This window comes from Melanerpes formicivorus, unplaced genomic scaffold (assembly GCF_026170545.1).
Source record: "Melanerpes formicivorus ecotype bairdi unplaced genomic scaffold, bMelFor1.0.p_v2 SCAF_3, whole genome shotgun sequence".
Taxonomy (NCBI): Eukaryota; Metazoa; Chordata; class Aves; order Piciformes; family Picidae; genus Melanerpes; species Melanerpes formicivorus.
The window spans coordinates 11,436,114-11,451,846 of NW_027142355.1; the positions used below are offsets into that span (position 1 = coordinate 11,436,114).

Genomic DNA, 15,733 nt, shown 5'->3' on the forward strand with positions numbered 1-15,733 from the left:
ATCCACCAGGCGGGTCACCTGATCACAGAAGGAGATCAGGTTGGTCAGGCAGGACCTGCCCTTCCTAAATCCATGCTGGCTGAGCCTGATCCCTTGGCCATCCTGTAAGTGCTGTGTGATTGCACTCAGGATGACCTGTTCCATGATCTTGCCTGGCACTGAGGTCAGGCTGACAGGCCTATAATTCCCTGGCTCATCCAACCGGCCCTTCTTGTGGATGGGCACCACATTGGCCAGCTTCCAGTCATCTGGGACATCTCCAGTGAGCCAGGACTGCTGAAAAATGATGGAGAGCGGCTTGGCCAGCTCCTCTGACAGCTCTCTCAGCACCCTAGGATGGATCCCATCTGGTCCCATGGACTTGTGGGGATCCAGGCGGCTGAGCAGATCACCAACTACCCCATTTTGGAACAGAGGAAAACTATGCTGCTCCCTGGCTCCTTCTGCCAGCTCTGGAGGCCAGCTGTCTGGAAGACATTCTGTCCTGCTAGTAAAAATTGAGGCAAAGAAGGTGTTAAGTATCTCTGCCTTTTCCTCATGCCTTGTCACAATGTTCCTCTCCGTGTCCACCAAGGAGTGGAGGTTGTCTCTGCCCTTCCTCTTGCTATTAATGTATTTATAGAATAAATGAATAACAGTAAATCTGAATTATATAATCTTTAAAATAATAATTCTTTAATCATCAGGTATGCTAATGAATTTAAAGGTCTTTATTACTTTCATCTTCATTTAAGCTGAGATAGTAGAAACTGAATGAATTTCACATTTTGCACCCACATCCCACATCCTACTTTATCATATTTAAAAAATATAAAAATTAAATCTATATTAAACTTAATGCTTTTTTAAACTTTTAAAATCTAACATTAGTATGGGAACAATGATTTAACAGAGAAGATTTATACCCTTCAGCAAAAACACCACAGGCAAAGAATGATCTATCTGATCCTATAAAACATCACACAGTTTATAAAAGAAAATCTAAGACAAGAACAAAAGGTCTTCCATTTACTCTCTGGCCATTGTGTTCTCTGTTCCCCTACAAGTGAAGTAAAACCTGCTAATCTGAAGCATGAATAGAGCTACAGAGCCACTCAAACCAGCTTTCTGTACCTGGCTTTGTGGATCTATGTTAGTAAAGTACTTCTCTCTTTACATGTCAGAGCAGTCCCAACAGTAACTGGAGCACTATCATTCTTTTCAATATTATGAATCTTTTTATTGTGTATGAGCATGACAAATTAAAAATATCTACCTGAAAACATATTGGTATAGTTTCGCTGCTATCAAAAAGTGACTCTGGGACATTTAAAACCTGCATGTAGTAATATTTGCTGTCATTACATAGCATTGCAGTACATAGCTCATTGTATTAAATAGCAAATTTTGAAATGTGATCAAAGCTTACTACAAAGGTTACCAATACATTTATTGAGCAGGACAATATATAGGCAACTATAAACCCCTAGCAAAACAAAAATATTGAACATTTCCTCCATTACCAGCTTCATAAATTTTTTTTTTTTTCTCTAGGGATAGTACAGTTTGAAATAGTTATCCTCATTCTTTATTGCACTGCATTTTACAGTAGTCAGCACCAATTTATATGGACAAGTGGCATGGAATAATCTAAGGAAAGTCAAGAGGTCTTAGTTTTCATAAAGTAGAAACATGAGACAACTTCTAAAAATAATGTTGTAAATTGCTGTAGATTTACATATAAAGTATCACCTTTCTTCTCACTTGTCTGATGCCAAAACTTATATTAACCGTCAAAGCTCATGTTTCCGAGGTCTACAATATTCTCTTATAATAGCCCCAACAGACAACAGTGAGAACAATAATTTGTCAGATTAAAATGAAGGCAACTTCTATCATGATATGATAAGCATTTTAGAGTGAGAAAATTATTTTATCTTCTTTTAAACATGAAAAAATATGCACTTAGCATCAACATAGTTTTAAATGCTTTTGTTACAGGTTTATATACACCTATTCATATAGATGTATAGCTATAACAGACATATATTAATATATATGTGTTATTACTTGAAAATTTGTAGGGCTGAGTTGGAACATTTATTTCTTCCTTGATTGCCCTTGACAGTATAATATTTTATTCTACAGATGCAAATCAAATACCAAGTAGTTTTCAGGTTGTATCACTCTGTAGTGTTAGTCCAGCCAGGATAGGATAGGATGGGATAGGATGGGATAGGATAGGTTGGAAGAGACCTTCAAGATCATCGCATCCAACCCATCACCCAACACCATCTAATCAACTAAACCATGCAACCAAGCACCCTATCAAGTCTCCTCCTAAACACCTCCAATGATGGCAACTCCACCACCTCCCTGGGCAGCCCATTCCAATGGGCAATCACTTTATGAAGAATTTCTTCCTAACATCCAGTCTAACTCCTTTCATTACAAAATTTCCCTTTGCTATACGATATAAAAAATTCCTCCGACATAAGAACTACACAAACACACGTCCTATCTGTAATAAGGAACTAGAGCTGAACATTTGGTATATATTAAATAATCTGCTCATATGAGGAAGAATAAACATGATACTTTTACTGATTGCTTAGATCACAGTAAGACTTACGAGAATGGAAACAAAGCAAAGATCATTTCCTATCAGAGAATCATTAAGGTTGAAAAAGATCTCTAAGATCATTGAGTCCAACCATAACTCAACTATAACACCTACACACTTCACAGAATCACCAAGGTCCAGGGATGGTGTCTCCATCAGCTCCCTGGGTAGCCTGTCCAACATCTCACCACTCTTTCAGGAAAGAATTTTTTCCCAATATCCAATCTAAACCTCCCCTGGCACACCTTAGGCCCATTTCCTCTCATCCTATCACTAGTTACTTGAGAGAAGAGCCCAACAGCAGCCTCACTACAACCTCCTTTCAGGTTGTACAGAGCAGTAAGATCTCCCCTCAGCCTTCTCCAGACAAAACAAACCCAGTTCTCTCAGCTAGTCCTTGTACAACATGCCCTCCAAAGCCCTCACCAGCCTTGTTGCTCTTCTCTGGACACCCTCCAGGACCTCAGTGTCTTTCTCATACGGTGGCACCTAGAACTGAACACAGTACTCAAGTAGTGACCTTGCTAGGGCCAAGTACAGGGGCACAATCACTTCCCTGCTCCTTCTGGACACACTATTTTTGACATCCCAGGATATTACTGATAATATACTTAATCCAACATAACAAAGTACTTTAAAACTGGTTCTGAATTTAAAAACTGCTCAGTGTCTCATCTGGTGTGTCACCACACCTGATGTTCTGGGAAATTATTCTACCTTAAAATCCCCATGAGGCTTTTTATTCTACTGAAAAACCAGAAAGAATAATGGATTTAATTCTTGCCTGTGGGAGAGAAGTGTCTTTTGGAAAACTGATAGCACTTTAGTTATTTTACCAGGTCATGTTACACAATATTGAAGGCCAAGCCTTTTAGTGATAATATACGATAGTGATATAACTAGCACTAGTCTACAGATCCTCAAAATTACTAATTGCATCTCCACATTGTAAGCAAGCTAAAGTGGTCTTCCAGAGTGTTCCTGATATATGCACTCCATAGTCTAGTTTACATAGGCTATAAAGAAACTAAACCACGAAGAAATTTCTTAATTATTAAATAAGTAAACAAATTTGAATATATAGGAGATCAAAACAAATCTTCATAACGCTGTACCTGGGATTTATTATTTAAGCATTGTTTAATAGATTCAGTAGAGAGGAGGAAATCCACAGGTAAAAGTTAATAGGGAGGATTAACAGTGAACAATTGTAGTTGAGAGGCATGGCTACCAACATTAAAGTTGTTTTTGACAAAATACCATAAACTGAGAAAATCTGACAGTGTTAGCAGGTAGTATAAATTAAAGTTGTTATGTTGTGCCCTTAGGCACATTTATTGCAAAGATAGGCAACGACAGTTAAAGTGCTGTGAATAAATCGTTTTATGAAGAAAAGATAAAATAGATTGAAGCCATAGACAAATTTACACAATGGTTCATTTGTACAGGGCAACAGAGCTCAGTCAGATGGAGAGAAAATAAGCTGGTAATGGGCCATTTCCCCAGGGCAGGCAATGGTGTGGGCTTTGCAGCATGGTTTGTTTACAGTCAGCCTGTAAACAGGACTTTAATGCTTTTCAGGCACCACATGTGTATCACAGGGTAAAATACAACTGTCAACAATTCACAAACATAACTGAACTTCTGGGGGAGTATACAAATTATTTGCCTATTTACCATATTCAAATCCCATTCTAAACAGCTCCCTGATATGACCTTTACTGGAAAAATGTCAGGATTTGAAATGTAGAGACCTGAAGTAAATAACTCAGAGTTCTTTTATTCCCTACTGAAAAGCTTCTTCCTTATTTAAAAAACTGCTTGCCTAGCTTTTTTGAAAGAATGACCATCATCTTGTTATATTATACTGCTGTATTATACACATGAGAAATTATAAGTAAATAACTCCAGCAATTCATTTAAGATTAAAAAAAAAAGAAGAAGGAAAAACAAAGACAGTTACCTTTTCAGAAAATCTTTCTGAAATACCAAGGATGTTGGTTGTTTTGTTTTGTTTTCCAGAATAGACAAAGAGAATACATCTACTGCTTATAGTCACTTCAGTGACAACAGTTTGGGAACATTCTAACAGAAATAGTCATTCTTGCTGCAAATGCTACCATTTTATCATAAATTAATCCCTAAATAATGCTAGGAAGCTAAATTTAATAAATACCACCCGGTCCTGAAAAACATTGATTTCACTTACTTGAAAATCTTTCTCTTCCAGGATTTCTTTCCTCCACCTGACAAGGAAGGCAGCGCAGACATACAGGTGAAAGTGAGAAAAACCCTCTGGTTCAGACTAGGAAAAAAAAAATACATCATTCTTTCAATATACAACTAGTACTCCTGATCACAATATAACCTAAGTGTATCTTCATGGCATTCAGAGATAGCTAAAAATGTCAGCTAAGTCACTCTGCATCACAAACATGTTTGCATCTAATCTATGCCAAATCTATTCATAGATGTTATCATTAACAGGAAAGAGAGTGAGGTAGGCATCCATTTCTCATATTTGAATTAATTCTTTACAAATAGGTTTTCCATTTCTGATATTGTCTATTAGCTTATACCAAGCATAATATACTGTCCTGTCTAGCTCAGCATTGTGGCATGAACATGTGTTTCATCTCTATTACTAAGAGCAAACTCTACTACTACTAGAACTTTTGAATTATAAAAGGAAAACCAGAAATTATTAAGCATTTTAAAAAATACAGAACTTGGCCACTATTTGACTGAATTAGAGCTTTTTACTAAAGGGAAAAAATTATGTATTGTAACACAAAACAGCTACAACTCAAATTTGTACTCAGATTTACAACATTCTCTTCAAGTCAGCAGATTCAGTCACTTCATAAAATTCCCTCAAGAAATTTAAGATTTTATAAGTGTACCTAAGACTTCAGAAATACTTGTGATTCTTCACTGAGTTTTCTCATAGTACCAAATTAATCCTAGATTTTGCTTTCTATACCACTGAAGAAATAATTATATTTAATTATCGATGTGATGGCTGTGAACTAATGCTATATAAAATCCCATTAAAATAGCATTTTAAAATATTTATAAAATTAAGCCACGTAATATGACAAATGCTGTTATCTAAATAATTTGGTCATAACAACCCCATGCAGTGCTACAGGCTGAGGTCAGAGTGACTGGAGAGCAGCCAGGCAGAAATTGACCTGGGGGTACCGGTTGACAGCTGGCTGAACATGAACCAGCAGTGTGCCCAGGTGGCCAAGAAGGCCAATGGCATCCTAACCTGTATCAGGAATAGTGTGGCCAGCAGGAGCAGGGAGGTCATTCTGCCCCTGGACTTCAGCACTGGTTAGGCCGCACCTTGAGTACTGCATCCAGTTCTGGGCTCCCCAATTTAAGAAGGACATTGAGACTCTTGAATGTGTCCAGAGAAGGGCAACAAGGCTGGTGAGAGGTCTTGAGCACAATCCCTATGAGGAGAGGCTGAGGAGCTGGGGTTGTTTAGCCTGGAGAAGAGGAGGCTCAGGGGAGACCTTATTACCGTCCACAACTACTTGAAGGGAGATTGTAGCCAGGAGGGGGTTGGTCTCGTCTCCTAGGCAACTAGCAACAGAACAAGAGGACACAGTCTCAAGCTGCACCAGGGGAAGTTTAGGCTCAAGGTGAGGAGAAAGTTCTTCACAGAAAGAGTAATTTGGTGTTGGAATGTGCTGCCCAGGGAGGTGGTGGAGTCACCATTCCTGGAGGTGTTCAAAAAGGGATTGGAAGTGGCACTTGAAGCCATGGTTTAGTTAGTCATGAGGTGTTGGGTAATAGGTTGGACTTGATCTCTGAGGTCTTTTCCAACCTTATTGATTCTATGATTCTATTTATAAGATCTAATTGTAGCTCTTCAAACGTTAACAATTTTCATATTCTCTATTGGTCATTTCAAAACTGGGGGTTACTCTTTGGAAAGTAGTGTTCTGATGAAATAAAGTGAACTCAAAAAACTTCTCATGTAAAACCTTCCACAATAAAAACATTTATGTTATTGCTACTTCACCTCACAGAGCATGGTATTTAAAATATTTCACAAAACATTTATAACAGTGTAATAAAGTAACTTCACTGCTATCACAAATGGAGAAGAAAAGACACTTTCCTGACTTTCCTTCTTGTCCTCCACCTTGACTGACAGAAGTGCATAGTGTACAAGCAAGGGGCTGGTACAAACACCATGTTAGCAGCTACAGAAACTATAGACCATCCTGTCCACCAAATCAGTGACAGAAAGAAAACAGGTAACCCAAATAATTTCAAGGGAAGTTTTACATTTTAAAGTCTAGTTGGAACTGAAAAAAAGAATCAGCAAATTTTGGAACCAGAAAAGGAAGGTTCTGATTATAAAATCACTCTACTTGAATATGACTTTAATAAGTCTAAGGACTTATTAAGACTAAATCACTAGACTGTACAAGAACACAATATATTTACCAGAAACCAACTTTGAATTATGTGCTGTCACTGGTGAAGAATTTCTGGCATAGTAAGAAACAGCTCAGTTCACCATTACCTTGTGAACTATGATCTGGTTTAGTTCTACTTCACGGAACGGGTAATGGAAGAACATGGCACCAGCTTGAGCATTTTCAATCAAATAGGAAAGCAGGGAAGGAGAAAAATGATAGCTATGGGATGAAGGCAAATAAAATTGGATAGAGATTTCCAATCAGGTAAAGTGCAAAAAATACTGCTGAAGGCAGACTAAGAAAGGGGGAAACTATTTTTGCAGATTAAGAAGTATAGGTGTGGTGGTTTTAGGCTATGCCTTTAAAATTTTGTTACACATTTAACAGGATGGTTGGAAACTTATCCAGTTCCTCATGCAACTGCATGAACACCATTCTTGGTCTGGAAGGACAAATCCTGTGGAACTCCAGAGAGAATTGAATCAGACAATGGAACTCATTTCAAGAACAATCTTGTGAAAAACTGGGCCAAAGAGCATGGCATTGAGTGGATGTTCCACATTCCCTACTATGCAACAGCTGCAGGAAAAATTGAATGCTACAACAGGTTGTTGAAGACCACTCTCAAAGCCATGGGAGGGTGGATCTTTGAAAAACTGGGAGAAACATCTGGCACAAGCAACTTGGCTGGTAAATAATTAGAGGTTCAGTGAATCAGGCCAGACCTGCACACTCAGATTTGCTACAGAAAGTAGAAGGTGACAGTGTTCCTGTTATCAGAGAAAAAAAAATTGTTAGGCAAAACTGTTTGGGTATTTTCTTCTTCAGGAGAGGCTAAACCGGTCCGAGGGGTGGTTTCTGCTGAAGGTCCTGGTCACACTTACTGGGTAATGCAAGAGAATAGTGAAATTCAGTGTGTTCCACAAAGAAATATAGCTTTAGCTGAGAGAGTTTAAATTCAGAGTGTTGTACAGATACAACATTGCAGCCAAGAATCCATGAGGAATCTACAGGGCATGTACCCTAAGAACCCTGAGAGCCCTGAGTCACCTGAGAGTCCCTATTTCTTTTGTCTTGTCTGCAAAGAAACAAACTGTTTTCTCTTTTCTTGTTTCCTGTTTTTGAACTTTTGAATCATCTACATCTGAGATAGCCAGAATGCACTGTGAACTTTATTTACTCGTTATTGTAGCTACTGTTTTAGATTAGATGGATAGCATTAGCAGGCAATGGAATTGTTTAGAAGGGGTGGATTGTGGTAGTTTTAGGCTATGCCTTTAAAATTTTGTTGCAGATTTAGAGCAGAAAAGTAAAAGAATGTAAATAAATCACTATTGGGTGTAAAAAGGAAAACCAAAGATAATTCTAAACGATTCCATTGGAGAAATATCTGCTGTAAGACTAGCTGTACCGAAATAATCCTCCTGATCTCTTCTCTGCTCGCTTTGCTTGGGAGAGAAATACTAATCTGGTTCTGCCTGACCTTGGCTGCATTGTTTTGGTGAAGTTCTAACAGCTACAACTACTTTTTTCTCTGCTCCTTTCTCCCTCTTGGGACGGGGGGCGGGGAGGCAGAGGGACAGCTCCCCTGGTCTTTGACCGGGGAGGGGGTTTGTGTTGTTTCTTAATTGTACATAACTGTAAATATTGTAATTACTGTATATTTTGTACATATGCATAGTATTCCACTGTTGATTGTAGTTTTGCCTGTAAATACAGCTTCCATTTGCTTCCAACTGAGTTAGTTTGGGGGGAATGTTGAGGGGAAATCTCCACAGCAGGAAGGACATTTTCATTTAAAATAAAAATTATTATTCAGGATATTTTATGTATTGAATTATCATCCCTGAGTATAACAAATGTTTACATTTATTAAATTACATGACATGAACAAAAAAGAGGGAACTAAAGAGAACCTGTTTTGTATATTAGTATATAAATATATACTAATCCTGCCACCTTCTCATCAATCCTTCATCATTATATCTGTTGTGAAAAACATAGGGAGGAAGGGGGCAGGATTAAAGAAATCTGCCTGAAAGCAGCACTTTAACTCTCAAAGGCAATTTGCACTAGCTGTTGAAAAAACTGTTTATTTTGTTCTCATTGACTTACAAAACAGTGTTACACAGGTAGTCAAAATAGATCAGTGGTGTGGGGCTTTTGTTGACAACAGCCTAAGATTCTGTTTTTAAGACCAAGAATTAACTCTATTAGCACATAATAAATTATTCCATAGCCAGAAATTCAAGATAAAATGCTTTAAAACAAACAAACCCCCCTGGAAACTAAGGAAGCTTTGAGGAGTAGCAGAAAAATCATCTGGAAGTATATAAGATTCTGTACTTTTTCTGGTCAACCTTTCCTTTTTTCCCTACTACAATTTTCTTCAGCTCTTTTGAATGAAACCAAATAAGATTAAATATGCAATTCATTAAAGAAAAAAATGCACATCTCCCTATAGATTTGAAAATTCATCATGCTCCAGAGATAAGTCTAGGCTACAAAGTATTTCCAATGGATAGCTTTAGACAGTTTTAGAAATTGAGTAAAACAGCTAATGCATAATCGTCTTTTCTAACACCTGCTACCTATTATACTTTTCCATTTGTAACTTTTGAAGTTACAAACAGTTTGATCTCTAAATGCACAGAAATGCAGACTACCTGCTAAAAGCTATTTAAAATCAAATATAAACAACAGCCTTAATTTAAATATTTTAGCAAAAGATCTTAAGACAGATGTACAACCTTCCAGAAGACTTATTCTGAACATATTACAGACAACTCAGAGCACATTATCTAAGAACCATCTGTCATTACCAATAAAAATCATTTAGACTGTTAACATCCCAAATATCTCATTGCTCTGCAAATGCTGGATCTCTTTTGCAGCTGAAATGAAAAGTACTCTTTATACTACACTCCCCAAGCTTCTTGAACTAGATATTCACCAAAAGAATGGAAATTTTATGGTACAACTAGAATGTCTACTCAATGATTGGTTTAACCTGCCTCCATACGCTGGATACTCCAGCATTTAGGGAGGGTAGTATCTCATGGTATTCTATTTGTTGATAGAGTAAATACAATATGAGCTGGGTTATTTAATTACTCAGAATGATTAGAGCTATGAAATTGTGTGAGGGTTAAGTAGAAACCCATCACATTTCACACAGAGATTATGGCTCAGGATACAAGACAATTCAGACACTTTATGATTATGGTTAAATAAAGCAACTTTAAGCAACCCTGGGTTTACTACATTATAAAGAGAATATAGGTTAGCTGTAAAGAGGTTTAAGTATTTTTTCCAAACTTATCCAAGCAATTTATGGCAGAAAAAGACAAAGAAACCTGCACAGAATTCTCATGGAAAAGAAATGTGTTGGCTGCTCCAAGATTTATCTTTTCCACCAGCAGGAGCTCTGTCTTCTGAGGCACAGGCTCATACTCTCAAAAACTGTGACAGAACAAGAGGACACAGTCTCAAGCAGCACCAGGGGAGGCTTAGGCTGGATGTTAGAAAGAAATTCTTCACAGAAAGAGTGATTTGCCATTGGAATGGGCTGCCCAGGGAAGTGGTGGAGTAACCATCACTGGAAGTGTTTAAAAAGAGATTGGATGAGGCACTTAGTGCCACGGTTTAGTTGATTAGATGGTGTTGGGTGATAGGTTGAACTCGATGACCTTTTCCAACCTGGTTAATTCTGTATTCTGTAAAACTGAGACTCAGCATTCCAGTCTAAGGCACTCAGCAGAGATACCTACAGCTCCATCAGGATAACTATTCTACTACCAAAAATGACCAACACCAAATCGCTGAGAGTGTAAGAGTGCAAGCCCACATCCCTAGAACACTCTTCAATGATTTTTGTGCTCAGAGATATGTTTACATAAATTATATAATGCTGCATAATATTTTGTTCTCTTTTCCTTTTCCAGAAATTCTTAGCCTTTTTCTTTTATCTTTCCTCCTCATTCTTACTACTCTCAATAACATCATGTTGTCAGCAATCTCCTGTCTCACTCCTTTATCCTTTGTCCAATCACTTCAGCAGAAACAGCTAAAGTCTCATAAAAAATTATAAAAGAAGTTACATGTGATTTTCTTTAGCTTTGAAACATACCTGCTTTATTAGAATAAACCAAACCAGGTTGGAAGAGACCTTCAAGATCATCGTGTCCAACCCATCAACCAATCCAACCCACCCAAACAGCTAACCCATGGCACCAAGCACCCCATCAAGTCTCCCTCTGAACACCCTCAATGACGGCGACTCCACCACCTCCCCGGGCAACCCATTCCATAGCGCAATCACTCTTTCTGTATAGAACTTCTTCCTAACATCTAACCTGAACCTCCCCTGGCGCAGCCTGAGACTGTGTCCTCTTGTTCTGAGACTGTGTCCTCTTGTTCTGATTCCTATCATCTGATTCCTATCATCCCCTGGCGCAGCCTGAGAGTGTGTCCTCTTGTTCTGAGACTGTGTCCTCTTGTTCTGATTCCTATCATCTGTTTTCTGTCTTTCAGACAGTTATCCATCCAAGGGCATTGTTCTTAATTTAGCAGCCATGTTTTTTCTTCACTAATTTTTAATGAACAACCTTTTTCACCATTTTCATCAATCTCAGTAGGCTACATCAACCTGGTACAATATGTGCACCGGCTCTTAAAGCTTTGCAAAGCTGTGGTTTCTCACTGCAAAACCCATGATACTTTCATAAAATATCACATTTACTCATGGTGAAAGGGTATTGTGACATGACACTGTATTGAGGTCACCTATATTTTATCATTCTAAAAGATACTGGAATACTTCAAGGATTGCAGGTAGTTTCATTGTACATAGTAGCCTACAAAGACATGTATGATCATAACCTTCTACCTATGAGTTATACAATGAAATTTTGATTTTCATTACAATTCAGTCATCATGTATATTTAAAAGTATGTTACAGTTACACATAAGAATACTTACCAAACCCATTTATTTTTGTTAAGTTAGCACATTTTGGATTATCTTCTCTCATTTTGTTTCAACATGAGTACTCTTAAGGGGATGATCCTAAAAGTAGTGACTAACAGCACTGGTCTAATCTGAATCTATTCTGATAATAAACACAGCAACAAAGTCAGATCATTTATCTTTAAACCCAAACCAAACAAAAAATTTACTTATATATAAGGTCCATAAGTTTCTAATGCAAACATCCATAAATCAATAGGAATGTTTATGGGTGGGTTTGAGCCTTGCAGTAAAAACAAATATGATCCAAAGTTATTTCATCTGTAATGGAAGCTAGCATTTTCAGATCATAACAGCAAGTTAGGAGCACTGGGCACAATAAAGCACCATTAAAAAAAAAAAAAATTTAAAAAAAAATCATTATCTCAACCCTTAGTGTCCACTCTCTAAGTTCCTCACAGAAGAGCTATTTTAAACAAAATGTCTACAAGAATTGTGTTCGCATATCCTATTTGTGCCAGGAATGCTCAAAATAATTATTCATCTAACAGTGTTCTATTAGATTTGGCAGATTTACGCTGAAACGCAGGTGAAGATCAGTGTTCACAACAATTTAATAGTTGTTCTCCCTACTCTAGTAAGGAACAACTTGGCAACAGTTCCCAAAAGACAACTGTGGCGGGTTGAAACATTCCTCCCCAACATTGGATTTGCCAGACCAGCTCAGTTGGAAGCAAATGAAAGCTGTATTTACAAGCAAACTACAATCTACAATGGAATGTGATGAATATGTAGAAATATATGAAATTTAGAATATTTACAGATATTTACAATTAATAAACAGCATAAGGACGCCCCCTGGCCAGAGGAAGCTACCAGCTACCCCCTTACTCCCCTGTACAAAAGGGACAAAAGACAAAAGTAGAGAAGTTAATACCAGTCACAACAAAAGCAGTGCAGCCAAGGTCAAGCAGAAGCAAGTTAGTATCTCCCAGCCCGAGGTGGCAAGGAGAGAAATCGTTTATGTTACTAGCTTAAATCCGTTATCTTTCCAATGGGACTTTTTAGATTTGTCATTATTTTCTTTTTACACCCAATAGTGATTTCTTTACATTTTACTACTTTCTGTTCAAGATCTGTGAAACATATTTAAAGGCATAGCCTAAAACTACCACAGCAACTAACCATATGAAACTGCTGCAAAATCCCAGCCTTGGGGATTACAGGATTTTTTTGGGATATTTTGCCCTGATAGAATTATCCATACAACCTTCAAAATTTGTGGTAATACTATTCATCAGTATCAAACATATATGGATGATATTGACAGTCACTATCTGCTTGATTAATCTGGTCTCCCATTAACCATTTGTTTTAAGAAGCATCTTTCATGTAACTTCCCACATTTTGAGAGCAGACTTTAATTACTATCCTCCTCACTTGCCCATATGTTCAAACTAAATAGAAAAAAAAAATAACTAATTCTGAGTGTATATTTGATTATTTTTCTGTCCTGTTTTTCCTAGAATAAACTGTGGTGAAAATAAATAACTCAGTGTCTCTTATCTGGTTCATCTAAATAATGAATTATGAAGCTTTTAGACTTCATGACTAGGATGTCAAGTGGAGTCTCAACGAGGTACCTTCACATCCAATACTGCAGTGTGTTTTAGTTTTTGTTTGTTATTTTTCTCCTCATAGGTGGTGGTTTATTACCTTCACAAGAACATTGCTAGATCATAGCAAAGGAATGGAGCTTCTTATGACCTGTAGGTCTTTCCTGCTAAATTAGGTGTTTACAAAAGTGGAGTAAGGTAGTTTGTTTGGAGAATGCCTTTGATATAAATGCAAGATGATGCTGAACTCTACAAAAGGAGAACAATTACATTTTGTAGCACTTATTTCCAACATTACTTTGAAAATAACTTGGAAGAATTATGCAGAATGAAACTATCAGAAAGCTTATTGATTTCTTTTCTGTAATTTCCCATGTTAATAAGTCTCTTCTCTGCTGCAGTAATGAGTGACCATTAGCTGTAGTTTGTACTTAGTGGAGAAATATTACTTCATCTACTGCTTTGAATTTCTAAACATAAAAGACAAACAATTTCCATTTTACCTACCAGTATGTCTAGGCAGAACACAGCAAGAACAGGGATGTGGCAATGTAACCATGAATTCTACCAGCGACAATCAATTACTGTGATAATATAATGGGGAAGGATGAGATACAAAACTCCAATTTAATATGCATATTTATGGCTCCTATAGTAGGGGGGAAAAAACAAACCACACAACACTTTCTGTAAGTTTTTCTTCTATGTCAGTACTTAGGATCAAAAACTACAAACTTGTTTGGAGAACAGCAGGCTGGTTTCAGTGCATTAACAAATAACAGACACATAATATTTGAAGTCCCCATCAATAACAGAGGATAATTTCCACTGTTTAGGCTTTAGAAAGTGGATGATTACTTACAGCTATATTTTCTTTTGCTCAGCATAGTTAATGTATTAAAGCACAAAGCAGTTCAGTTAGAGCCATCAATATGGTTCCTAATTATCTCACCAAGCCATGCCACAATGTGACAACTTAGAGAATCTCAGTGTAATTAACATTGAACATCACTATGTACTTTACTTCCTCAAACAGTATAAAATACAAGCATACAATGCATTTTTGATCTTGCATGAGTATTAAGCTAAAGCATACACTTCCCTAGAATGCCTAATCCTAAGTATGTTCCTCAAACAAAGGCTTAGGCAACTAGACCGCTCAAGCTGTAAGACCAACAGTCTTTCCAAAACTCTCTAGCTATTTCCCAGAAAATTCATTTTGCATCTTTAATTTACTCAGATGTCCCCCACCTTAACTTAAAATCCCACTTGCATGAGAGAAATTATAAAAGTACTGAATGAGTTGTTACGGAAAGGCTGAGAAGCAGTAATATCAGGATAAAAACAAAAGCGACAGACCAGTTGTCTGCCAACCCCAGTACAGGTGAAGTTGAAGAAAATACTTTCAAAAAGATGCAGGATATTTAATTTTTCATAGGTTACATGGCAAATTGGAGTGAAACCTTCCAAACTGTTTTCAAAGACATGCACACCTGGGATAATAAAATTTAAATTTCACCTTTGCTTCATCTGCATCCTATGACATACATTACAATTACAGCAAAGACTTCTTGTATTTTTAAGCTAGGCTTAAAGCTGGCTTTCAATTATTCAGACATGATTATCCAGCTGGAAAGAAATTTGTTCTGAAGTTTCCTTCTAATTAAGGCCCTATTCTGTCTGCCTGAAGTAAGTAATTTAATTTGAACTTAAACATTTTAATTTCTTCTCAAGTACCGAGTTGACAATAATTAGTAGGCCAAAAATGTGGTAGAAAAAAATCAAAGCTGTGTCACACCAACATCAGAATTGTTGTTATTCACAGAATTATCCTTAAAAAAACGATTTACCTTACAAGGCACAAACTAGATCCCAATCATTAGCAAAAAAAGTATTCTGCAACTGATTTAATTCTAAGAACATTCCTGTAAGGCAAAATATTTTTACATGAATGTTCACCTGCTTTAAGCAGTCTAGTTATTTGAAATAAGAACAGGTCCCATATGGAAAATAAAGAACATGGAAACTTTTTTCTCTGTGAGCATAACATCAGTAAATATGTGAATCAAAACTGGATCATACTTCCTCAATAACCTGCTTTTAA

General features: G+C 37.1%; 1 protein-coding gene across 2 annotated transcripts in view; it reads right to left on the bottom strand.

Annotated features, from left to right (window-relative positions):
* The window catches only part of TBC1D22A (TBC1 domain family member 22A), a 175,601-nt gene that overhangs the window by 48,266 nt on the left and 111,602 nt on the right, over positions 1–15,733 (bottom strand). For both annotated transcript variants that reach the window (XM_068166371.1, XM_068166361.1), the window contains one exon: positions 4,812–4,907. In XM_068166371.1, coding sequence (XP_068022472.1) covers positions 4,812–4,907 — 96 coding nt within the window. The remainder of the gene's footprint in view (positions 1–4,811; positions 4,908–15,733) is intronic.